This window comes from Pinus tabuliformis, chromosome 4_1 (assembly GCF_031772625.1).
Source record: "Pinus tabuliformis cultivar Carrire ecotype Pingquan chromosome 4_1, CPIR1, whole genome shotgun sequence".
Taxonomy (NCBI): Eukaryota; Viridiplantae; Streptophyta; class Pinopsida; order Pinales; family Pinaceae; genus Pinus; species Pinus tabuliformis.
The window spans coordinates 426,381,940-426,407,785 of NC_142303.1; the positions used below are offsets into that span (position 1 = coordinate 426,381,940).

At 32.5% G+C, this 25,846-nt stretch overlaps 1 protein-coding gene across 3 annotated transcripts in view; it reads left to right on the plus strand.

The window, feature by feature from the left end:
• The window catches only part of LOC149176119 (uncharacterized), a 331,808-nt gene that overhangs the window by 101,079 nt on the left and 204,883 nt on the right, over positions 1–25,846 (plus strand). For 2 of the 3 annotated variants that reach the window (XM_089419884.1, XM_089419885.1), the window contains 2 exons: positions 6,221–6,420; positions 6,765–6,841. In XM_089419884.1, the coding sequence (XP_089276010.1) occupies positions 6,799–6,841 (43 nt within the window). In that variant the 5' untranslated portion in view covers positions 6,221–6,420; positions 6,765–6,798. The remainder of the gene's footprint in view (positions 1–6,220; positions 6,421–6,764; positions 6,842–25,846) is intronic. The other variant, XM_089419886.1, reaches the window with a different exon arrangement.

The window sequence follows — 25,846 nt, forward strand, 5'->3', positions numbered from 1 at the left end:
GCATGGGATATGTGTCTTGTAGATGTGTAGTATGTTAACATATGTAGTTAGATGTGGATGCCAAGAGTGGAAGTGAATTTGAAACTCTGAATGATGGATTAAGAGCATTAAAGAAATTGATAATAGTAATAACATGATTTTGCATATTATTGCAATTTCACTTTAATTTCAAATTCAATGTATTCAAAGTAGACCACTATAGCAGTGGATTTTAGTTAACAAACACGTATGTAGAATTTACTTAGACATCTTGCATTAGATAAATCATATCCACTTTGACATATGGTTGATGTGAGTGATCCTATCATGAAATTTGACCTATTGATTTGAGGTGTACCAACAACCCATGAAAATATCCCAAGATGTAATGACAACTCACAATTGTGTGTACTAATCCAATAATTCTCAAGAGATTCTCTTTTTATATCAACATCCATCCACCACATCATCACACCATGCATTCATTAGAAATTATCCCACTAAAGACTCATTTTCATTGGCACTATAATAAGTAAAACATAGAGCCCCTTTTTTAATCACAATTTATATTCCACCATACAACGAATATCACATTCTTTAGGTGCTTAAAGCACAATATCAAAGAAACAAACAATCACAAATGCAACTGCACCTACAAGAGTATGGGTACATCTTGCATTTACAAGATTAAATTCCATAATTAATGTACATGCCATTTGTAGTCCTTTAAAAAGTAATCCTCAATCTAGTCCTTTTCCCCTTATTCATTTTAAGTCCTTGCCACCTCCTTGAAGAAGAATCCACATTAATTGGCTATAAATAAAAAAAGGCAAGATATCAAGATTTATAAAGGGCATCAATTACTTATTAGAATGAGAAGTATCAATTTTGTAAGGTCTTTTTATTCCACACACAAGATCTTTGGGTACCATGACCTCCCTCAACGAGAAAAGTGTGGTATCCATATCTTTGACTTTATTCCCTAAGAAAGGACTAAGTTGTGAAATTGGCACTTTTTATTTCTAATTTACTTTTTATTTCTACGTTAACTCATGATAATAATGGTCATTATATTATTGGACATCAATTCCTTCAAAAATTTCCAACATTTTGGTTTTGATTTGGTCCTTCTTTTTCCAAGGATGATGTGCTTGTGCATGGGATATGTCTTGTAGATGTGTAGTGTGTTAACATATGTAGTTAGATATGGATGCCAAGAGTGGAAGTGAATTTGAAACTATGAAAGATGGGTTAAGAGCATTAAAGAAATCGATAATAATAATAACATGATTTTGCATATTATTGCAATTTCACTTTAATTTCAAATTCAATGTATTCAAAGTAGACCACTGTAGCAGTGGATTTTAGTTAACAAACACATATGTAGAATTTACTTAGACATCTTGCATTAGATAAATCATATCCACTTTGACATATGGTTGATGTGAGTGATCCTATCATGAAATTTGTCTTATTGATTTGAGTTGTACCAGCAACCCATGAAAATATCCCAAGATGTAATGACAACCCACAATTGTGTGTACTCATCCAATAATTCTCAAGAGATTCTCTTTGTATATCAACATCCATCCACCCCACCATCACACCATACACTCATTAGAAATTATCCCACTATAGACTCATTTTCATTGGCACTATAAAAGTAGAACATAGAACCCTTTTTTTAATCACAATTTATATTCCACCATACAATGAATATCACATTCTTTAGGTGCTTAAAGCACAGTATCAAAGAAACAAACAATTACAAATGCAACTACACCTACAAGAGTATGGGTACATGTTGCATTTACAAGATTAAATTCCATAATTAATGTACATGCCATTTGTAGTCCTTTAAAAAGTAATCCTTAATCTAGTCCTTTTCCCCTTATTCATTTTAACTCCTTTTCCACCTCCTTGAAGAAGAACCCACATTAATTTACTATAAATAAAAAAAGGCAAGATATCAAGATTTATAAAGGGCATCAATTACTTATTATGGCTGACCTCGTAATGTGGGATAAAAAGAAGTTCCTCTTTGAAACTTTAGTCACTCCTGTTATATTATATGGTTGTGAAGTTTGGGGCTGCAGCATCTCCAGAGAATCATGGAGGAAGATTGAGAAAATCCAGAAGCGTTTTATAACTTATAACCTAAAAATTAAAAGTAATACACCCTATCCTATTCTCCTTATAGAAGCAGGTCTTTCTTCTATTGAGAGCCTAGCTATGCTCAGGTTTCTGATGTACAAGCACAAGCTCAATAACATAGACAATCATAGACTTCCTAAGCTAGCTTTAAATTCCAGCCAAAATCACCTAAGGCTTAACCGAGGATGGCATAAGGACACAAGGGCCTGGTTAAACTATTGGGAGATCAATGAGAATGATGCTTTGCAAAACATAAATAACATTAAAGATATTGTTACTTCTAAGTTCAAAGAAAAATTGTGGTGTGAGAAAGATTTAGCGTCTAAAAGAAAATTAAGTTATTATAAGAAGGTCATCAACCCCACCCTTGAAGATCAAAAGTATCTCTCTATTCTAACTAGCTCAAAAAAGAAAATTAATATAGCAAAGATTAGAACGAATTCTCATGAGCTCCATAGCGAAACTGGCCGCTGGGTAGTTCCTAAAATGCCATGGACGGAAAGGATCTGCCATATTTGTGAGAATGGGAGCATCGAGGATGAAAACCACTTCCTCTTAGAGTGCCCAGCATACAACCACATTAGATCTCAATTTCACAACCTTTGTTACAATACTGACCTTCCTAGCCTTTTACAATGCCAAAATTATAGTGAACTCGGGAGGCTTCTCTCCAAGCTTTTTGAGCATAGGAATAAAATCTTAAATCAAAATAAATAATTTGTCTTTTTAGGTCCGATAGATCATTATTTGGTCTCAGCGGACGTTAACCACCATCATCATCATCAGAATGAGAAGTATCAATTTTGTGAGGTATTTTTATTCCACACACAAGGTCTTTTGGTACCCTGACCTCCCTCACCGAGAAAAGTGTGGTATCCATATCTTTGACTTTATTCCTTAAGAAAGGACTAAGTTGTGCAATTAGCACTTTTTATTTCTAATTTACCTTTTATTTCTAAGTTACCTCACGATAATAATGGTCATTATATTATTGGACATCAGTTCCTTCAAAAATTTCCAACATTTTGGTTTTGATTTGGTCCTCCTTTTTTTTCCATGGATGATGTGCTTGTGCGTGGGATATGTGTCTTGTAGATGTGTAGTGTGTTAACATATGTCATTATAATTTTATGTACTCATAGACTAATATCCATGTCCATTGATTTTTTTGCATTTGAGAATCATTTTGTCCAAAATACGCTTTATAAGGTCCATCTCAAGACAAATATGGGCATATGCTATAACTCTCTCAAGAGATGATTTCATTGAAATAGCCAAAGTGTTCCCAACATCAAAAAATAATAAATACCATAAATATATTGAAAAATGGGGAGATGAACTCAAACTACCATTGGAGTAACTAATAGAGTAAATTCGTAGAATCAATGATTTATAAAAAATCTTGTATTTGCCTAAAAACAAGGGTTTTCCTTAAATACGTTTTGATAATTAACATAATATATAGTTGAAGAATCACAAAAACCTTTGGAATAGAGAGAGCTTGCATTTATTTGTTAAGTCTAGTGGATTGTACCCATTAAATCATCAAATAGTTACATAGTTACATAAATTGAATGCAAATTATCAATCTTTAGGGTTGTTATCTCCACCAACAACATCTCTTCAACTTGCTCCACTATGTAAGCACCAGGAATAGTAGAATACTTTTGAAATATTTGGGGAAAAAACTATTTATATTACATTTTGAGAAAACATAGGTTTGGGAGTTGAATGCACCCTAGGACTGACCATTCCTCCATACAATCATAACAAAAAAATAAGGATTGAATCTTTACCAATGTAAGAGACAAACAAAAATTTATGATCTTCATGATGTTTTTCTTCACACATTAAATGTTGATGAGCCACAGGAATACCTTATAATTTCTCTAATTTATGCTTTATAGGCAATACCAAATTTGTAGAATTAATCCGCAAACATTAAGTGTTCTCATACCTTAGATTCGATGTTAACATCTAAATAATGGAAAATAGGCCTTTGGAAAATCTTGAAATGTTGTTGGCTATTGACTTGTAATTATGGGCATCAGTGAACACCATTGAGAAACCCTCAAGAGAAAAAGTCATTTTCAAGTGGATGCAAACCAAATCCACATTATCGAATGCCATTGTAAGCTACCCTAAGATGTCCATACTTTCTTTGATCTCCATTCCCAAAAAATGATGAAAAACTGCCCTTCCTCACTTTGGGAAGCCATGCGATAATCACAATCCCACATGTTCAATTTTCTAAATAGAGTGACCAAATTCTCAATGTTGATTAGGGAACTTGTTTCTTTAAGTTGTGCAAATTAAACTCTTGAAATATTTTTCGACTAGACTTGTAACCATGGTCATTCATGGAAAATGTGAAGCAAATCGATAGAGTTAGACACTTCAAAGGAATGATTTTCATTAAAAGCTTATGGGATGCATTTCATCAAACACTTAGCTAGTTTTCTTGCAACAAGAAACCTTAGGTTCAATCTTAATAATATTCGACTTTTCTTCTTACTAATAGCCTAATTATAATGTTGTTTGGACCAATAACAAAAAGAAAGGTAACATAGTTACTTAGAAATCTTCCACTAATGAATTCCTCCATAATAATAACCCTCCATTTCTTTACCTCAAACATCTATATAAAAACCCAGGAAAAACCTCTACTATGTAGTCCTTCCTATCGAAAATAAATGAAAAAAACATCTTAAAATATCTAATAAAAACAACAACATTAAAAAAAACATATAATATAAATATACCTGGTTATATTTAAATAATATAATCACCAAAATTCAAATCAACTTTCTCTTTCCCTAACTTGTGGATATAATATTTACCTATATATTTTACACATCCAAAAAACTACCAATAACTTATAACCAATCTCATTAAATATATAATATATACTGTAATAAAAACTTTCAACAACTTATTCTAATGTAATAAAAACTTTCAACAACTTACTACCTAATATGGTATAGGTTGAAGCTCTTACCTTATTTATCATATAGGTTTAAAATTTTACCTTACATCAAGCCATCCAAATTCGACAAGAGGAAAACTTATATAGCTGAAAATTTATCATGTTGTATATAATTTTAAATATACATTAAAATGGAAAAAGATATTTATTGATGGCACACTATACATATATAGATACATTTATTGTTTGCACGCTCGTCTAATATTAATATATATGTTAAATGAAAAGGCATATATTGATTGCACACCATTCATCCATGTGTGTGTGGAGAATGGCATCTATTGATTTGTGTATTCGTGGAGGATAGGATGAATTTTGTATGAAAAATCAAACAAATTTAGCTAGTGTAAAATTTAAAGGGTGTGAAGTTTGTTTATATTAGGAGGAGATATTTATGTTCAAGCCTGAGGTGGTTGAGCAACTACGGAATCTTAGATCGTTAACGTCTACTAGCAATGGAATTAAAAAAATATATCCATATTTTTTTTTGGAGATATATAAATATTAAATTACATTTAGTTTGTTAATTATTTAGAAGTGAGTTTATAGAAATGGAGTTGTTTTTAGTGTGATTTTTTGGATTTTTTGGTATGAGAATTTGGTGAAAAAATTTGAGGTGAAATTTTGATTTGTGTTATTTAAACTGGGTTTTAATTATATATATAGATTCAGCGCCCTGAAAAACACTAGAACACTTCCACTGTAAAGTAGATTCAGCACCCCTGAAAAACCCTAAAGCACTTCCACTATGAAGGTGCACTTCCCCTAAAAAAAATTACCATAAAGCTTGTGATTTCAGTAAATAAATTACTACAAGATTTTAAAAAAATTAAATCATAAAAACCTAAAATAAAACTTCCAAAAAAATCTCACTTAAAACAGCTCTTACCGAAATTATAAATCTCAGTTGAAAAACAAATCGTACAGAAATTATTACACTAAATTCATACAAATGGGCTGCATATTAATATTATTAAAATATTTATAGTTTTCCAAAAAGTTTAACAAAGTAGGCGATTAACTTTTTAACGCTGTTATTATTGTGTGATTTCCTTGATTAAAAAACATTTTGACAGTCAAAATTCCGTATTCTCTGCACAGGTTAAGTCACACCAACTACTTATAGCTACACTTCTCATCCTCGCGTGCCCCACGACCAACAATACTGGTATACGCTCAGTGACAGAGTGTTAGTGTCAGGTCTGAATCCTGCCATAGATAGCTCGTCATAGCTCTGGGTTTCATACGCAGATCATTCAGAGAACTACATCTTCCAGTGGGATCGGTGCAGAGCATACGTGGTGAGTTCAACTCCTGCACATTTACAATTATCGCCTCCAAACATCTTAGTTCGTTCTGTGACAAACGTCTTATGATTTGCTTTTCTATTTTTATCAATTCTTTCTCATTTGCTGCTGCTGTGTGCTTAAGGTGTTCAACTCCTCCAAACATCTTAGTTCGTTCTGTGACAAACGTCTTATGATTTGCTTTTCTATTTTTATCAATTCTTTCTCATTTGCTGCTGCTGTGTGCTTAAGGTGTTCAACTCCTCCAAACATCTTAGTTCGTTCTGTGACAAACGTCTTATGATTTGCTTTTCTATTTTTATCAATTCTTTCTCATTTGCTGCTGCTGTGTGCTTAAGGTGTTTTACCGAAGGTGTCTGCGTTAAACGTAAGATGGAGGGCGGTAGACATCCGTGGCTGACGCACCCTGCATTTCGTAAGTTTCAGAACTTTATTTACAACATATAACGCATTGCTTAGTTCTGTATATGGTCTTTTGTTAGTGTATATATATTTTTTTTGTATTGCGACTCGTTCAAATCGTTTGGTAAGAAGGTTCCTGTAGGATTAGTCAGATTGAACTGTGGGTAATTTTATCTAAGTTTTTAGAATGTATTATAATTTCTTTATTTTTTTCAAAACGGTTATTTTTTTTAGTTTTATTTAAAAGTGTGCGAGGTTACTCACACAGGTGGAAGAGTAACTCCAAGTAAAGTGTGTGAGGTTACTCGCACCGGTGGAAAAGTAACTCCACCAGTAGAAGAGTAACTCCAAAAATCAAATGCTCCATGATTTGATGGACCAAATACCATTCAAATCATGTAATCTCCTGGCTGTTGACAAAATAATTATCCATTTTTGGTTGGCTTTTGTATATTTACCATTGTATCTTATTAGAGTAAGTATATAAATCCTGGAAAGTGAAACGACTCATTCAAATTTTGAATCTGAATTATTTGAAAAATAATGTCAGATCGAACCATCAAATCAGAATTCAAATTTTTTGTGTATCAGTATCACACCAACCACAAACGCATAATTCACAACAACCATTCACTTTGTTTCACTATCTGTACGCTTACGAGGCTTGAATTATTGCGGTAACAGCGCCGTACCAACCACTAAACCACAATTCACAGCAACTGTGTACTTCGCATATCCAGTTATATTTGCCAGCAGGGTTGGAATTTCAATTTTGTGGAAATTTGATAAACTGTTATTTGTTTTTCATGCGGGTCCCTTTATGTGGATTTGTTAGCATCAGATTTCGCTTTATTGCTGTCATATGCAATAGATCTATGACACGAAAAAGAATTGTTTATGAAATGTATGGTAACGTCTAATTAGAGAATGCCACTACAACTAAGAAATGATAACAAGAAATAAATTCTGCAACTCGGCAAATTGTCTAAATTAGGCACTTTCTATTTCCACCTTTATTTGAAATATAAATGGGTGACATGCGAGGGGAATAGGAGTTGCCTTATATTTATATTTTTCTCACAGTTATCTTTAGCATGTTAGCAACATAAATGGGTCTGACATGCGAGGGGAATAGGAGTTGCCTTACATTTATATTTTTCCCACAGTTATCTTTAGCATGTTAGCAACAAGACAACTCTTATTCCCCTCGCATATTACACACATTTATATTTCAATAGGGGTGGAAATAGGATGGACTGTCTAACTTGGCTTCACCGGTCACTTCTCAAAATTTTCCTTGCCCTCACGTACGTTTAAAATGGAAAAAAACACGTTCGGTAGAACGTCAAATTCCAGGCCTGGTGCGAGGCTTTATCTCATATATTTTTGTGCCCCAAGAAAGCGACATGCTCCAAATGCTTGGCTCGGTTGGAGGAGATTCCCCTGATATAATCTTGTGTTCAAACTCATCTTACTGGTCCAAAAAGATTAGGTGGTCCAGAAAGATGAAGTGGTCCAGATGGTTGCCTCCAAAGAAATGACTTCCCGGGGTCAGACCTACTGGACCAAGGTGTGCTGAAAGCACGTCGGGAGATATAAAGAAGCAAAGCTTCTTAGCCTTCTGGCAGTAATAATGGCTCGTTTTGCTGACATCTGCCTTGCAGCTTTATTTCTCTTCAATGCTTTGCGTAAGATAGTTTTGTCGGATCGCTATCCAGATCATTTTCTCTGTTCTCTTTACTTGATATCATCTCTTGCATTTTGGCTTGGTCGCGATTTTCCCTGCCCTAAGTTTTATAGCTATTTCTATGAGTAGCTTGGTCAGGTCATCTGCCATTCGATTGTTTATATTGCCTGCCGTGAGGTAGTTGTTATCGGTGTGTTAGGTCAGTGATCTAATCTTTTATGTATATTTGGTTTGTTGTTGTCGGTGGGTCAGGTCAGTGATCTCATCCTCATGTATAGTTTGGTTTATAAGAAGACTACCAAACCACTTCTTTTCAATGCTGAGCATTTTTTCCGAGTGTATATAAATAATGGTGAATTTTTTTATAAGGCTGGGTAGTTTTTTATTTTTAGATTTTTGGTTGATTTTGTTTAAAATCTAATTATAAATTAAAATAATATAGTTTTAAGTTGTTGAGTTTGTAGTTTTAAGGATTAGTTCAATTAGTTCAGATTTTATTGGTAAAACATTTTGTTATTGGGAGGTCACACGATTAATTCTCTTTCATGCTTTTGGGGTTAGGGTTAGATTAATTTGACCAAAGGGTATGGTTCCCTTGGGTGGACTTACGTTAATTTTCTGTGGAAAAATAAAGAAGCTGTTGGGATTAGGTTCAGATTAGTTTGGCCAAAAGTATGGTCCCTTTGGGTAGAACTGCCTTGATTTTCCCTAGAAAAACAAAACAAAAAAAATTGTTGAGTTTACACAATTTAAGTAATTTGAATTTTTTTCAAGATGTAAAATCTATTCTAAATTCAAAAATACAATTTAAATAATAATATCTAATCTGTGTCAAAAATCATATTTCTAAATTCCTAAAAAAAAACCAAAAAATCCCCTCTCTATACTCATCTATACTTATATAAGATTTATTAAGCAACATGTATACAACACATTTGATCTTTCTATTAATATTATATTTTATGTATAGAATTTAGGGTATTAATCTTCTTGGTTTACACCTTATTTTTTTAAACATTTTATTTCCTCCATTGTTTATTTATCAACATTAATATTAATGGTAATGTTTTAAATCTTTAAATTTTTTTAATAAATAAATAAATAAATTTTTGAACTAGATTAAAATAAGTCAATCTGAAATTTTCATCTATTTTTGAACATCCAAACCTATTTAAAATGAAATAAAACTTACCAGCATACATAGCTTGATTAAGTAAAACATGGAACTTGGATGTAAAACTTTGGTTAGCCCAATTTTGGGCATTCAAGAAAGTCCTAATGATGGATCCCAGTTGGGATTTGAAATGTTGACGGAAAAATGGTTTTTACTGTGGATTCTGTTTAAATTTGTTTTAAATATATAAATATATTAACCTATTTGAAAATATTTTAAGAAAATAATATTATTATACAGAAATACAAATTTTTACATAATTCCAAAATTTATGATTCCTACCGATTTCTACGAAATTCAGCGAATTTTAACTTAAAAACCTATAAAACATAACACAATTAAAAAATCACTCAAATATAAAATAGAATTAACCTACTCCAATATTATTATTTAGATTTTCCCCTCGGTTTTTCTTGGAATTATTTAGCCTACTCCAATAGGTTTTGTTGGTTTGTTTGTTTTGTTTCAATAAACAGCCTCGGTTTTCCCTGTAATTATTGGTCTTGCATTTTTCTCGTGGACGTTATCAATAGCTTTTCAGTGATGTTACGTGTAACTTATGGCATCATTCTGCTCACCCCCGGCGAATCTCTGCAGCGAAATAAATGTCAGAAAGGAACTAACTAGTCACTCTATGACTCGGACAAAACATTAAGTGTAAGTTGTCGTACCCCATAGGGAGCCCCAGCCCCAGCCGCTCTTGCTGAGAGTTTGAGAATTGATAAAGGCAGATGGAATTGAATGAAAAAAGATGTGTACCCGATGGGTAGCCTGTGTTGGGGTACTGTGTAGACTGCGTCACGGCCCCTGCAGCAGGCGAAAGGGCAAATGGAATTGAATAAAAAAAGCAAATAAAATGAAGTTGGCGGAGTTCCCAGCTTTATTAAATGTGGGCGTAACATAATAAGCTAAACGGTTAGCATATCACATCCCTGTTCTTCAATGAATATCACTCTGAAAAGATAGAAATATACTGCAAACAAAATGTTGCTTATCTTTGTCCATTTTTGTCGCACGTTCAGAATCGTACGGTCCTTATCTGACTCACTTGCAAGTTGGCAACTTGCGCAACTTGCACTTGTACTTAAATGTTTTTAATAATTATGGAACGTGGGATGCGGATGGGCTTACAGGACAACTTGCACTTAGCACTTATTGGTTTTAACCACTTTCACAATCATACAATTTTTTTTCCTTGTTCATTGTCAACTTGTACTTGCGCTTCAATGGCAACTTGCAGTCTGGCTTAAAGTGTTCTCAATAGTACGGGAACGTTGCATGTTGGTGCAACTCAATGGCAACTTGTGCCTGGCCTTAAATGTTTTAAATTTACAAGAACGTTGGTCGTTGATGCCATTTATGTGTATTTTGTGTGTTAATGCTGGCCTTCCTTGTTTTTGTTTAAAATGATAATATTCTTTTTTCCAATGTATTTTCCTGTCTTTGTTTTATGGGTTTGGAGGAGTTATGTAGAGATAGCTAGTTTTTGTTTAAAATTTCTACTTTTCAATGTTTTTTTCCTGTTTTTTCTTGTCTTTTTTAGTTTATGGGTTTTGAGGAGTTAAGTAGAGATCACTAGTTTTTTTTTAGTTTATGGGTTTTGAGTTAAGTAGAGATCACTAATTTTTATTTAAAATGACAAGTTCTTCTTTTCCAATGTTTTTCCTTGTCCTTTTTTTATGGGTTTGGAGGAGTTTAATAAAGACTACTAGTTTTTGTTTTTGTTTTCCACAAGTTTAAGTAGGGGTTAGTGTTTTCTTGTCCATCAAAAAAATCTTTCATTATATTATCATATAAACATAGATTACATGGTTTTGGTATATGATTTTCTCTACTTCACTCACACTCGATTTCTTAGCAAGGAGAATTGGATACATGAGTCCATTTATTCTCTATTTTCCCTCGGCAAAAAAACTATACATTCCAAAAAACATGCTAAACCATTCAACAACTAGTAATTCTCATATCAAGCAAAAAAACCATACATTCCAAAAAACGTGCTAAACCATACAACAACTAGCAATTCTCATATCAAGCAGGAGGAGGAGGAGGAAAAGCTTGAAGAGTCGGAGCAACCATTGGCTCATGGCCTTCATGGGCATGGAAGTCTATGTGCTCTAGAAATGCCTCAATCTCATTCAGTCTCTCATTTATCCAACGTTGGTTGTGTCACATCGAGGATAGTTGCTCTAATATCTCATTCTAACTGTATTGGATGTCATTGATATACGCCACTAGCTCGTTCTGATCCTCGTACCCGTGCTCATGGATGATATCCATGTTGGTTTGGATGTCCCTCAATTGATCAGTAATCGAGCAAAGTGAGGCAGGTTAAACTACACGACCCAGAGAAAGGGCAGGGCCCTGTGCAATTTATCTCTCCATTTCCATACCACCTTGCTTGGTGTCGCTTCTTTCCCTTGCCCTTTCGGCACGAGCTCTTTGTTGCCCCCTCCGACGACCTCCTTTGTGGGATCGACCGCACTAACAGATCATCCCTACTTGAAACGACAAACACCACGAATACACACTGAAACAAATGTCGCTCCTGTTAAAAATTCTCTGAGCCAACCCCCTGGAATTTCCAAGCCCCAAGCTTAGCACCGACCCAAACCTAAGGAAAGAAGCCTGGTGATCCCCTACTGCCCAAAATAGACATGATTTGTTAAATGAGCACCCTGAGTGAACTCACCACCACCGAAGGGGTCCCATACCCAAAGCACACTGGCACTGAAAGTCATTGTGGCCTACTTATTACCCTGATGCCTAGTGCAACAAAAGGAGACCAAGACCCAGGCGAGTAGCAACAACCAAATTAAGACAAAGTAGAGGTTAGTTTTAGTTTGAATAGAAAAATGGTTTATCTATAATTTAAAGGTTATAATAAAACTTTGTAAAATTGGATATTTGGACCAAACATATATATTTGATAGGATCACTTCTTGTGGGCTCAAGTATGAAGCTTGACCCTGAGAGTGTTAAGAGAATTGAATCCATAACTTCTGAATAGCAAAAAAATACTTTAAAAAAGAGTACTCTACCAACTAAACTAATCCTCAAAATATAAATTTATACATATAAATTTATCTAATTCTATTATGTTCTTATTATACACCCACAACACCCTTGGATTGGAACTTTTCGCATACTTTTGTTTCGAGCTTTACTTTGCTTCACTTTTTAAACCTATTGTATTTTTCTCAAGACTAGAATTCCCCTTTTTCACAGGTTCAAGACCACCCTATTCCTAGTTATTTCTTTTGTTCCTCTAGACGATACTCTCGAATAACCCAATAAGCAAAACTTTCATCTTTGAATTATACAAATTTATATCCAAAAATCATAATACTTAGCGCATATATATAAAAAGTGTTCCATATATATTATTATTATTAAGTATATATTATTAAGTTTAATAATTTTATTATATTTTTATTAAATTATTTTCCATCCACTAATTATTATTATATAATTTGAAAACATATTAAACTAATTCCAATTTCCTTAGTGAAAATTTTTAAATTAATTTAAAATAGAATAATTTTAAATTAGATTTAAATTATTTCAAGTGATTTAAAATAAAATAGATATATAATAATAATATATATATATATATATATATATATATATATTTATTATTTTTTATAAACTAAAATTTAATATTTTTTTAATCAAATTTATAATAATAATAAAAGATATTTTATCTTTAATTTTTTTAATTTAATAATTTCAATAATAATATATTTTTAAAACATCTAATCTAATTATATTTTGAATATTGTTTCCCAAATTGAACACATTACTTTAATCTTTTTGATAGCTCGGACAAACAAACAATATACATCCAACTATATAATATATGTTCATAAGCATACATAATTTATTTTTTATTTTTTTTTCAAAAGAAAAGAACGGTTTCTATTATAAATAAAAACAATACATATGTTTAGTCTATAGCTTCATCCAGTCAAAACTAGGTGCTGGATAAATGGCAACCGTATCTGTGTAATTTAAATAAAAAATGCATGTTCATAAACATACATATTTAAAATTATGTACACATATATCAAACTATATCTATCTATATTTAACTATTAGTCTATCTTACTCAACATATTAATAAAAATATATAAATATACTTTTAATTTATTTATTAATCAATTTGATTTACATCATAGTTGTTAGCTCTTCCACCTAAGTTCAGTTTCATAATTAATATCATATTACATTATTTTCATTGAACCCATTATAATTAGCATTTCAAAAATATTAAAATGGATATCCTCATCCAATGATATCATTCCTTTTTAATGTTCTTTCTATCTCTTAAAACCATTAATTTTTATTATATTTTTCTTTCTTTTAAGTTTTAATTCTTTTTAATTATATATATATATATTTAAATATATATATATATTATATTTTCGTTTTTTAAAATCATTTATAATTATATTTTTCACATTTTATATGGATTTCTTCCATTATTTTAATTTTTCTTATTTTTCGTAGTATTTAAATATTAAATAAATCATAATTTGTTCTTAAACATTTGACTCTCCCAAATTAAATAAAACAATTGATAATCTATACTTGGAGGCCCTTTCACTCTTTAAAGGAATTTTTCGCGCCCACGGGGAATTTGTGGATAATCATATCATATGAGATGCGACCTTTTTCTTTTTAAATAATTTTTTATTTTTTTATTTTATTTTTTATTTTATGAAAGCTTAGGTTATAGAAATGACAATTTCACAATTAAAATTATATTTTCTAAATACATAGGGGAGAGATGTTTAATGTTGTGCAACCACTTTTTAAACAAAAGTATATAACATGTGCAAATATCTCTTTTAATTTATGTCCAAAATTTCCCAAAATAGACTGGGCCACAATTGTTTATAAATAGTATTTTAAATACCAAGAGTACATAACATCTTATCCAAACTATAAAACAAATAAAACTATAAATCCTTCCAAAATGGTTTATCCTAGAAGTACAAAGTAAACAAAAATATATAACACGCGCAAATATCTTTTAATTTATGACCAAAATTTCCCAAAATACAGACTGGGCCCACAATTGTTTATAAATACTATTTTAAATACCAAGAGTACAAAACATTTTGTCCAAACTATAAAAAAAATAAAAGTATAAATCCTTCCAAAATGGTCTATTCAAGAAGTGCAAAGTACCCATCACTTCAACCCCACTGAACTGAAGCTATGTATTCCAAATGCACATTGATACCTGCACATATAGATAGATGATTTATGTCAGTCATAACTACTGTGGTATTCAGGTATTCATCTCACCCATTAAATTCAATAAATGACACCCAACCCATTAAATTTTCCATTAAAATAGATCATATCAAAGCACATGGATCAACCATAACATATTCCCAGCCATTGGATCATAGCCAAATTAATCCAGATCAATCCAGATCACACATTCAAAATTAATTGATTGCAATCCATGTCAATCCTTGCTACCAATCAAATTCACGTGCTAAAAACTATAAAAGAAATTACATTTGTAACATTCAAACTACTCACCAGCACTAGAGACATATCGTCATAGAACATTTCACAATATATTCAGGTTATGTTCAAACTCTGTGAGTATTCAAAGCACATCAATCATATTTAGAAAAAATTGAGGCAACGTATAAAGATAATTAGCATTGTCAAAAATCAAGGCAACACAAATACACTATGGCCATGGAGAGGTTCAACTGAAAATTTTGTTCCATCCTATGGAATCTCTACTTATTGCTTATATCCAAAAATGAGGGGGCTCTAAACTACAATTGGCCCTAATAATGTCGTTGGCATTAGCAGGTACAACGATTGACCATACAAAAGGTGATATTATCCTTTGCAGGGGGTGTCCAAATTTTTTTGCTTGTATAAAGCTTGAAAAAGACACCTCAAAAAAGACTAGCTTTACAAAACATGAGAAGACTTGAAGTTAATAAAGGGCATTCCTACTCACTGTTTTCTTCAACACCTGAACTAATAGACATTCTGATTTTGGAGGTGGCTGACTAAGGGCTCCTAGATAAATTTGAAACTTGTTGATGTAGAACACAAAACTTAGCCTCTTGAGTTTTCAATCTGTCTCTTCTGCTGCATCAGAGTTTCCATTATACTTGCAAGCCCACTCCTATGATTTTCCTCCTGAGCATGATTTTCTCCTATTGTAGTGAAAATAGAGGTCCTGTTATTTGCAAAAAAACCTCATCCTAATTCAAGTCATTCCAATCTCTAAAGAAAACTACCAAGAATCCCCTAATTCAAGTCATCCTCCATATTATCCTCAATGAATCACACTTACATTGCCAATTTGAAACCAAAGAACACAGAGGAAGAATTACAAAATTGACAGAGCTACTCACCTTTTCAGCTAGCAAACTTGTGAAACCCTGAAGAATTCATTGAACACGGACTGAGGAGAGATGTTGCTAGGATCACCACCTCTACCTTTTCATTTGTGATATTTTCCTTCTCTTTTTATTGACTGAGTATGTCTTTCTATACTTCTTTATGAACTTTTGATAGTATTTTGTTCTTTATGCTTTTTGTTTTAGGGAGATTTTGCATTATCTCCTAGTTTGTTCAACACCTTAGAAAATGATGGTAACCATAGAAGGCAGAATAGATACACATTGAAATAATAAAGGCAAAGGACTACAAAAATGAGTAAAGAAGAAAAAGAGGAAGAATTTCACTTATGTGCAATCTCCTCCTTTGCTAATCTCTACATTACCTATCTATCCACTAAATTGTGTGGTTGAGTACCTTTAATGAAGATGTCACATTGCATTTTGCTTACTATCAATATGAATCTCATCCTAATACCTTGGAGAACTCGCTAGTGATAATATCCATATCTCTGTAATGGGAACATATGCCCCTTCTTACTTTAGAACCTCTTATCAAATCAGTAAAGGTTCATTTTGACTTAATTCACAAGCTTTATATTATTTTGAGGTAGATGTTTCCTTGATTCATTGCAATCCTTGTATATTTGTACACATACATTAAAGCACACATAATAAAACAAATACATACTATAAAAATGTTGTTTTATTGAATTCAATTAAAATTTAAATGTATTCTCTAAAATCCATTAAAAATTACCAAATAAATTTTTCCCTCTAATATTTATAAAATGATTTAAATTGAAATTCAATAAACTTAAATTAATCCAAAAAAATCTTATTCTACATATAACTACTCTTTTATTAACAACTTCATAATTTTTTATTAAAATTTTATCATTATAATAATTATTTATAAAAAATAAAATTAAAATACATTTATTCAATAAAATAAAATAAAATATTTATTCATAAAATAAATAATATATTCAATATTATATACGATTACAATTCACTTAGTAATCACCATCTTCATTTTTTAATTTTATCTTCCCTTCTCACCAGCGTTCCTCCTATGTTCCATTATATTAAACATCATATCTCCATCCTCCTTTCCGAGAAAGCATATCTATAAATGTACTTATAACAATAAAATAAAAATTTAGATATACCGAATTCATAAAATAAATGTATACATAACACACTACAAACACTTCGACCAATTAAATATTTGTTATGGATCATTAAAAAAAACTTTCAAAATACAAACTTGTTTTAATCCAATAAAACAAAAGCCTCGACATATTTAAGTGACCGCTTGTGATGTGAAATTATGGGGATGGTGGTTTAAGGCTACAAAACTCATAAAATAAACATATGCATAATACAGTAACATGTAGAATTTTAATGAGATACCTTGAACAATTAAATATTTATTAAGGATCGTTACAAAATATGGTCCCTCTTATGTCATATAGATAAACATAGCAAAAGCCTAGAGGTGTTTAAGTGACGGCTTGCGATGTGAAATTATGGGTACGGTGGAGTTGGGTATGGCATGGAATAAATATTGAATTTTTTGTTTTTCTGGATGCATAGGTACACGTAGGAGTATAGGAACGATTTTTTTTTCCTTCTTCAATTAAGGTGGTAATTTTATTAATAACACAAAATTACATGCAGATGTTAGTTGAAATTTGTGTTCACAAAGTTAATAAATTACTTTAAAAGGGAAGTAAACAAGTTACTTTTTTCTCTATTTTTTTTTCTATCTTTCACCATTCTTTTTTGGGATGGAGTGGTCATTACAAGTGTTAGTTGGGTTTCTTCATTCATTCTTGGATTTTCCTTATGTGAATCTAAACTTTCAAATACATGATGACGTTTGGAACCCCCAGTCTCCTTTGCTTCAGGGATCATCTCCCATCGCGATGTGTCGGCTAGATTTCCTGAAACTTCATGATTTGCTCCCCCTTTTTCTATGCTTTCATGTGGATTATGGATTTCTTCATTGGTGAGGGAATCCATTTCGTAATCATCCTCTTTGTCCTCAAGCCGCTGTTGTGGAAATTGTCATCCCTTGGGTTGCTTTCCTGGTTTCTTCTTCCTATATGGCTCTTTCTTGGCATCAGGACATGTATTTTGTAGATGTCATGTTTGTCAGTATATTCGGCATCTAAAAGTTGCGTTCTCAAAATCTAGAAACTGTGTCCAACATTGCTTGTTATGTGTCAAGAGGATACGATCCGAAAATCCTTTGGGGAGGTCCACCTCCACACATAAGAGTATAAGAACGACTACAATTTAATAATTCATGTTTTTTTCCTTTTCTTTGATTTGTATAATTGTTTTTAAATTTTTTTGGGAATGACTACAATTTAATAGTTTATGTTTTTATTTTCTTTAATTTGTATAATTGTTTTCAAAGTTTTTTTGAAATAGTAAGGTCTTGCTACTTATCATTTTTGTTTCTTTTATGAGATAACTCATTTATATTAGATTATTTAGAAATGAAATTGGAAGCAGTGTATCCATTTGTATAATTAATCGCATAGCTTTCTCGAAATGCTAGGGGGGCTCTTTTACTGTTTATGGATCGTATGTCTCTTAATGAGCTAACTCATCTTTAGTAGATTAACTAGAAATGTAATTAGAGTTATAGATCCATCCTTTCTAAGTTTTTCATACTTGTATATTTCTTCCAATAATTGTTCTAAGGTTTTGTTGGTATAACATATTCACATAATAGGACTCTAAGAGTTAATATAGTGCCTTAACAACAAGCAACCTTGTAAATGGTTTTCTAGCTCCATCAGTATCCTTAATGAAATCTAACCTTTTTGTGAGTCCTTAATTAACGTTTTTCCCAACTTTGATCAACAAAAACACACTTGAAAACTTGATATTTGATAGCAATTAACATTGTTTTCAAGATTTGGTACAATGGACTTAAAAAATGCATGGCCTCATCCATCTCAGTTAGAGCTATAATATTTCTTTCACTAATCTTTTGGGATCTTGAACAAATATTATTTCCCAAAAGAATGTCATGAATTCATTGTTGCATATGAAAAGTAAGGAAATGTTCATGAGAAGTTATACTTCTCATAGTCGACTTGGGCACTCTAATAATTGTAACCTTATACATTAATCAAGTACTATAATCAACGCCATTGTTACCTGCTCTCTTGCCAGTGTATTTAATATACTTGTATACTTGGATTTCACATAAATGTCGATCTATCTTACTCAAAATCTATCATGTGTTGATTGGGATCAAATTCTTCGAGGTGAAAACCTTTCCTTGAGTTTTTGTACTCTAAAAAAGGTTTGCACCTCAAGATATTTGACCCCTCTTATCACATGATAGATTTAGCTTTAGGACGGATCTATGCTAGTTTAGTTTCAATTAAATGAATAATGATGTAATTAAGAGTAAGGGAAGAGAAATATTTGAGAGGACAAGGTTGGAAATGTCATCATCCCAGAGGAATTTAGTCCTTCTTCTATACAATTCAAAATTGAAGAATTTGATCTTCCACCTTGGCTACAATAGCAATTTATAAGTCACCATTACACTCATCCAATAATTGCTTCTTTGATAGTGGTTGATTCTTCACCGGCGATTACTATTCCAATAGGATTACTTGACATAGGTGATGGTGAGGCATTTTTATGTGCAATTTATCATGATAGGATTCTAATTGGGTTTTGAACAAGGCAACTCCCTTGTAAGCATTTTTTTCATTACAAAGACATGATACATTAGTTTTATCTTCAACTTATAACCTCATTATGCTAAACATGGGTTTTAGTAGATTCACCTAATTTATAGTTCGTTGTGTAAACATTTATCAACTTTTTCTTTTTGTTCATTTATATTCTAAATACATGTTATTCTATGTGATCTTATAACAATATATAAGATAGATAAAAATTATTATTTCTTATTCATATGGTGTTTGTACTCTATGTAAGAGAACTATGGTTGTTAAGTTGTTTGTGCTCTCAATTTGAAATTAGTTATACCAATTTACAAAGTAGCATGTTTCACCTGAAATTTCAATAGGAAGTTAATCTCCATAAATTCATTTATACGTATCAACACATAAATGTTTTAACAATTAAGAAATTTATTTACTTTCAGTTACTTGTGTGTGTAGTTTTATAAACCTAAAGGAGATATTGCTCTCTCTCTCTCTCTCTCTCTCTCTCTCTCTCTCTCTATATATATATATATATATATATATATATATATATATATATATATATATGGCGAGGGTTAACATGGATCTCAAAATGACAATGGAAGCCTACTTCACATGGGGATTCAATATTGTTTCCAATACTAAATCAAAAGTATATGTATTGTGGCAAAGACTCAAAATAACTAAAGCCATTATTGCACAATCATTGATTGTGATAATAGACTCCAAGACTATCATAAATCATTTAGTTTATAATTTACAACCGAGAAACAATGCCTTAGCGTCAATACTTAAATCGAGGAAAAATATCCAATACTATAATCTCCTACAAGAGAATAATAATAAAATAGATCAATGGGATAATTTTGGATCAACTCTAAAAGAGGGGAAGCTTATGGGTAATGGCATACTTAATAAAAAAACCATCCTTGATTAATGATGAGTATAAATACACATTTACAACTATTAATCCATCACATGGCATTCAACCTTGGTTACTTAAACCATTGCATGGTTTACAAATAGGTCATTTCACCAAGCGTTATAACAAATTTTGATTCATATTTGATCATTATGTTATTTGTCATCCATCTTGATGCTTCAAGCGTGGAAAAATTAGAGAAATGAGCTTATAGGAGTAGTTTTAGCGACGAGACCCATTTTGGAGAACTAGGCTCAAAAACCTTTATGACCTAATTTGAAGCCTTGAATGATGTTTTTTGGGCATAAAAAAATATGGCTCGAGTGTTGCACTCCATGACGCAATTTTACACACGGATACCTTTCCAATGGTGCAAGAAAGATGTTAATCAGAGTCCATATGAAAAAGTTATATTCCTAGAAGTTGGCCTATCGTGAATAACCACCATAATTCAAGAGGATGCCACATCACCCCTTGTCATTGATGGAAAATAGGCTAGCCACATGGGGACTATGAAGAAGACTCTAGAAGGGTCAAATTGTAACTCTTGTTCAAGCTTGAACATCAGTCAAATTTAACCCCTAGTTGGCTATCAGGTTGTGTTATGTCTCAACCACTAGGAGGAAAAGGGGTTCCATTTTATTGCACTGCAATTATGTTCCATAGTAGAGCTGAGTAGCTAAGAGTGGATAGAGAGAACATTAGAGGGTGTTTTTCTTTTTGTACCAACCCACAAGCCACATGTCTCAAGTGACTCTGAAACTTTAAGGAAAATCAACCCTCATAGTATAGGTATCAAATTTCGGTCAGCTTCATGTTCAACATGAAAGGAACTACACATCCCCCTCATATTGAGTTGTAAAAAGGGCCTCTCAACATAATAAGCTCTTTTGTTCCTATAATTGATAATTGTAATACACCTGTTTTTACTCCTAGAATGTAGTGGATTGGATTACACATAAATTGTAAATGTTGGATATAATGATGAGAATTAAGCCATGTGAGCTTAAATAAATGACCTAGTTCGTGAATGTTGTAAATATATGCTATTATGAATTCCTAGTATGAAGCTCAAGGTGAAGGCCCAACTCATGAATGGCTAGGTAACTTATTGGATTGTGTGGTAGGCTTGCCATGATGAACTCAAATTGTGTAACTATTGATGTTGGGGTATCATATATAAAGATCCAAGTTGTTTAGAGAGAAGAAGGGGAGCTATGATTTCACCAAAGGGGAAGAGGAAAGGGGGCTTATGAGAAAGTAGATTCTCTATTGTAAATTGTCAACTTATGTCTCATTGCTTTTCCTCCATGTAACTTAAAAGAAGTTATCCACTTTCATTGGATTAGAAAACCAATTATTAAATGCATGTAAGAGTTTAATGGAGAAGTCTTCTTATGTAGTTATGGAAACATGGACATAATTAAATCATCATGGGGATGTGTAAGAGTCATACTTTGGTCTTATCAAAGTAATATCATCCATCATGATTCTCCTCAATTCACTCATGACCATTTGACTAGTTAATTATGGATTCACACATTTTCTCATGCATTATTCTCCATTGCTAACCATGAACCAATATAGAAATTGATCAAATCAACACTATTAAGAGGAAATTACCAGCCTTTAATGAAAAATAGACCATAGTAAATGAACATGGAGATTGGGAAAGCTATGAATCCCTCACTCTCCTATGTATTTGTTGCTCATTGGGTGCTTGGGAACCAGGTATTATTCTTTGCAAGCAATTCTTAGCAAGAATACAATAGTTTGGGCACAATTTGCCCTCATTGGAAAACATTAGAATAAAGAATATCTTTGAGGCATTGTTGAGAAAAGAAATGGAAGATATTCCTTGTGCTATGTGGGATAATGGAAGAGATTTCCATGGTTGTTTGATGGTTGGTTGAGACAACTATATTTCTCTATAATGAGTAGATTCGTTGAGCATGAGAGCATATGGGGTAGGTCAAGAGATAGATGAACATGTAGCTTAGTTCCTTTGCCTTGGTGACCTCGTAACCCAATTGGGGGTGTTATCTACACAAGATATCTACAATTTGGTGGAAGTATGCATGTAGACAACAAATTTCTTGGACCAAATTATGTTAAAAGATAAGTGTTTTATCATTGTTTATGAATATGCAAATTAATGATATTTTTTGTTATGTAAATATATATATTTTGCATGATGTGTGTGATTAGTTAAATATGCTCATGTTTATTTACTTTCCTTGAAATATGTTAATTCATGCTTGTCTAGATTTATTGCATTTTAATTATTACATACATGCATGAGTTTTATTTAATTATGATCTTATCTAGGAGGATTACTAGGTTGATATTATGCGGGTATGGCCTTTGAGGGCCAAAACTTGAAAGCTTTTATCATGGTTATCTATACCATGGCCATGAGTTTTGGGCAAGGACACCACAATAATTAATAATAAGTTAGATTCTCTATAAGGATCCAATACCCTCTAAGAAGCCTAAATTAGGTATTTAGTGTGTACCCATATCCATGTAGAGGAGGTGGTACAAGGGATAATATAAGTTCCAACTTTCGTTGTATTCACCCCACCTTCAAGCCTTCCATTTATCCAACATCGAGTGTTAGACTCTAATTTTTTTTATTTTCTCTTACATTAGTTTCAATAAGGTAAATCTCTCTCACTACATTATCTACCACTCTACCTTGCACCCAATTTCGTGCACTTCTACTACACCACTAACTCTACCTCCTCCCCCTCCCTTATGTCCCCTAATGCATTCCTCTTGATGCACGTCTCTTTCCTCTTGTATGCCCTCGAGTCCACTAGTGTATAAATGCTAAGATACTTAGATTATGAGTAGAAATGAGAGGGGACCTTTTGCATTCACTCGCCCTACTTTAATGCCTCGATGGCTTCGCTTGTCAATTACATAGGAGTGTATTTTTGTAAAACTTGATGTGAAGAGTAATAAAGTAACATTTAAGGGAGTGACAAATCCTAATAAGTTTGTAGAATTTATACATGGAAGTAATAGGAAACATGTGTATATTTTCCCATAGAAAATAATGAAGACAAGCAAGAAAATCATCGATAGGTTTTTGTCAAGTGATTTTTCTCAGCATGGTTTTCGCCTTTTAAAAGTTTTATGGCACATTGTTTTGGTGGTCTGTGGTAATGTAAGCTCAGTTAAGTAACTACAATTGTATACTAATACATGATTTAATGACTAGAAGTTTTGGATGTTATGGGATCATATATATTGTATTATAAACAACAAAGTTTATTGATAATAAAAATTAGTGGTGTGGCTCTAAACAATTAGTTGGCTTTCCTAGTCTGAGTTTACAGGATAAATCTCTATGTAATATGTGATTGCAATTGTTTTACTTGTATGTTTATTAATAATATGTGTATGTGTTGCATTACTATATATGTTTAAAACTTACATGTGGTATCAAAACAATGATTGGCTTTACGGAGATGCCTTTGTGCTAAGGGTTCAGTTATCTTGGGTCTATGATAAACCTTTTTGTAGTGGGATATTTGCAGTGGTGATTCTTGTGCTAGAAAAGTATGGAAAGTTGTTTGAAAATAAAGATAGAGAAATTTAATGGGAAAAGTTTTGAGCCATAGAAGCTTAAGATGGAGGATCTTTTGGTAGAAAACGATTAATGGATAATTGTGGATTTGGGTATTGCACAGATGGGGATGTTAGTCGAATATTGGAATACATTGTATCAGAAGGAAAAGAGCACAATACAATCTCTCCCTTAGATTTAGTATTATTGAATGTTTCAAGAGAAGCTCCAGTGAAGCATTATTGAACAAGTTATGGGCTTTGTATCAATGTAAACCCCAGTGAACAAAATTTTCTTGCAGAAGAAGTTGCAGAATTGGAGGATGCATGATGGAGACTCGGTGACAAAGCATATGAATTCCTTCAATACTATGGTAAGTTAGTTAATGTCTAATGATATCCATATTTCTAGTGAAGATAAATGTAGCATTATAGTGTGCTCTTGATCCAGGTGGATATTGGCTGCCACCCGCCTATTCCACCTAGACCTCTAGTCGGTTTCATATGTTTCCTTGTTTATTTCAGCATTTACTATTTTTAGCAGTTTTTCGGGTCCTGAAATTTTGGCACGGTTTTGACCCCCTTAACGGTGTTTTTTTAGGTCCGCTGTAGGCCCATAGCCATAGGTAGAGGCCTATTGCAAATCCTATAATACTCAGTAGACCTTTCCAACAAGGTATCATATGCGCAAAACGAAGATAATATGACCAAGTTACGACCCGCGGAAGTTGGTTGCCCAACTAATCCCAACGGGGCCCACAAACTCTTGGTGTTATATCTCCTAGGTTTAGGGTTTTGGTTATTTATGGTTTTCTCTTATTGTTCAATAATAAATAGACCCTTGAGCCTCATTGTAACACAGTTCAGAGGCATGTAGCTACCACATCTCTTCTTAGAGATAAGCTATCACCACTCGAGCTAGTTTATTTCCATTCTATTTGTAAGCATATTTCAATATTTGATATTAATGAAATGAAGTGTTATTTCTGCCACATCTCTATATTTATAGTTATTTATGTAATTCTTTGCATTCTTGTTTAAGTTTAGATCAACTCTTTACTATATTCATGGAATAGTCTAGTTGTAGCCATAAGCAGTAATGCAACTACTTTAAGTTTTTATGACGTGGTCTCATCCATGTTGTCATAAGAGATGAGGCAAAAAATCATGGAAAGTTAGAGTAAATATGCTTTACCTGTAAGAGGGCATTCACATAGAAATAAGAATAAATCTTCATGTGGGAGATGTAAATCTAGAGTTAGATATAAATCTCCAAGAAAATTCGTAAAGAGATGTTGCAAATGTGGAAAAGAAGGGCATTTAAGGAAGAATTGTAGAACCAAAAGCATTAAGAGAGGGAAGGGATTTGATGATGTTCCCTCCAAAGAAGGGAATTCCTCCTCGTAAGGACAAGATGTGCACTTGGCGTCTTCAAGCACATACATATATCATGACACATGGATAGTTGAATCTGGTGTCTCCTTTCCTATGGCTCCCCACAGGGAGTGGTTTTGCGAATATTAAAGGTTTGGTGGAGGCGAAATTTTCCTTGAACATGACTTGACAACCAAG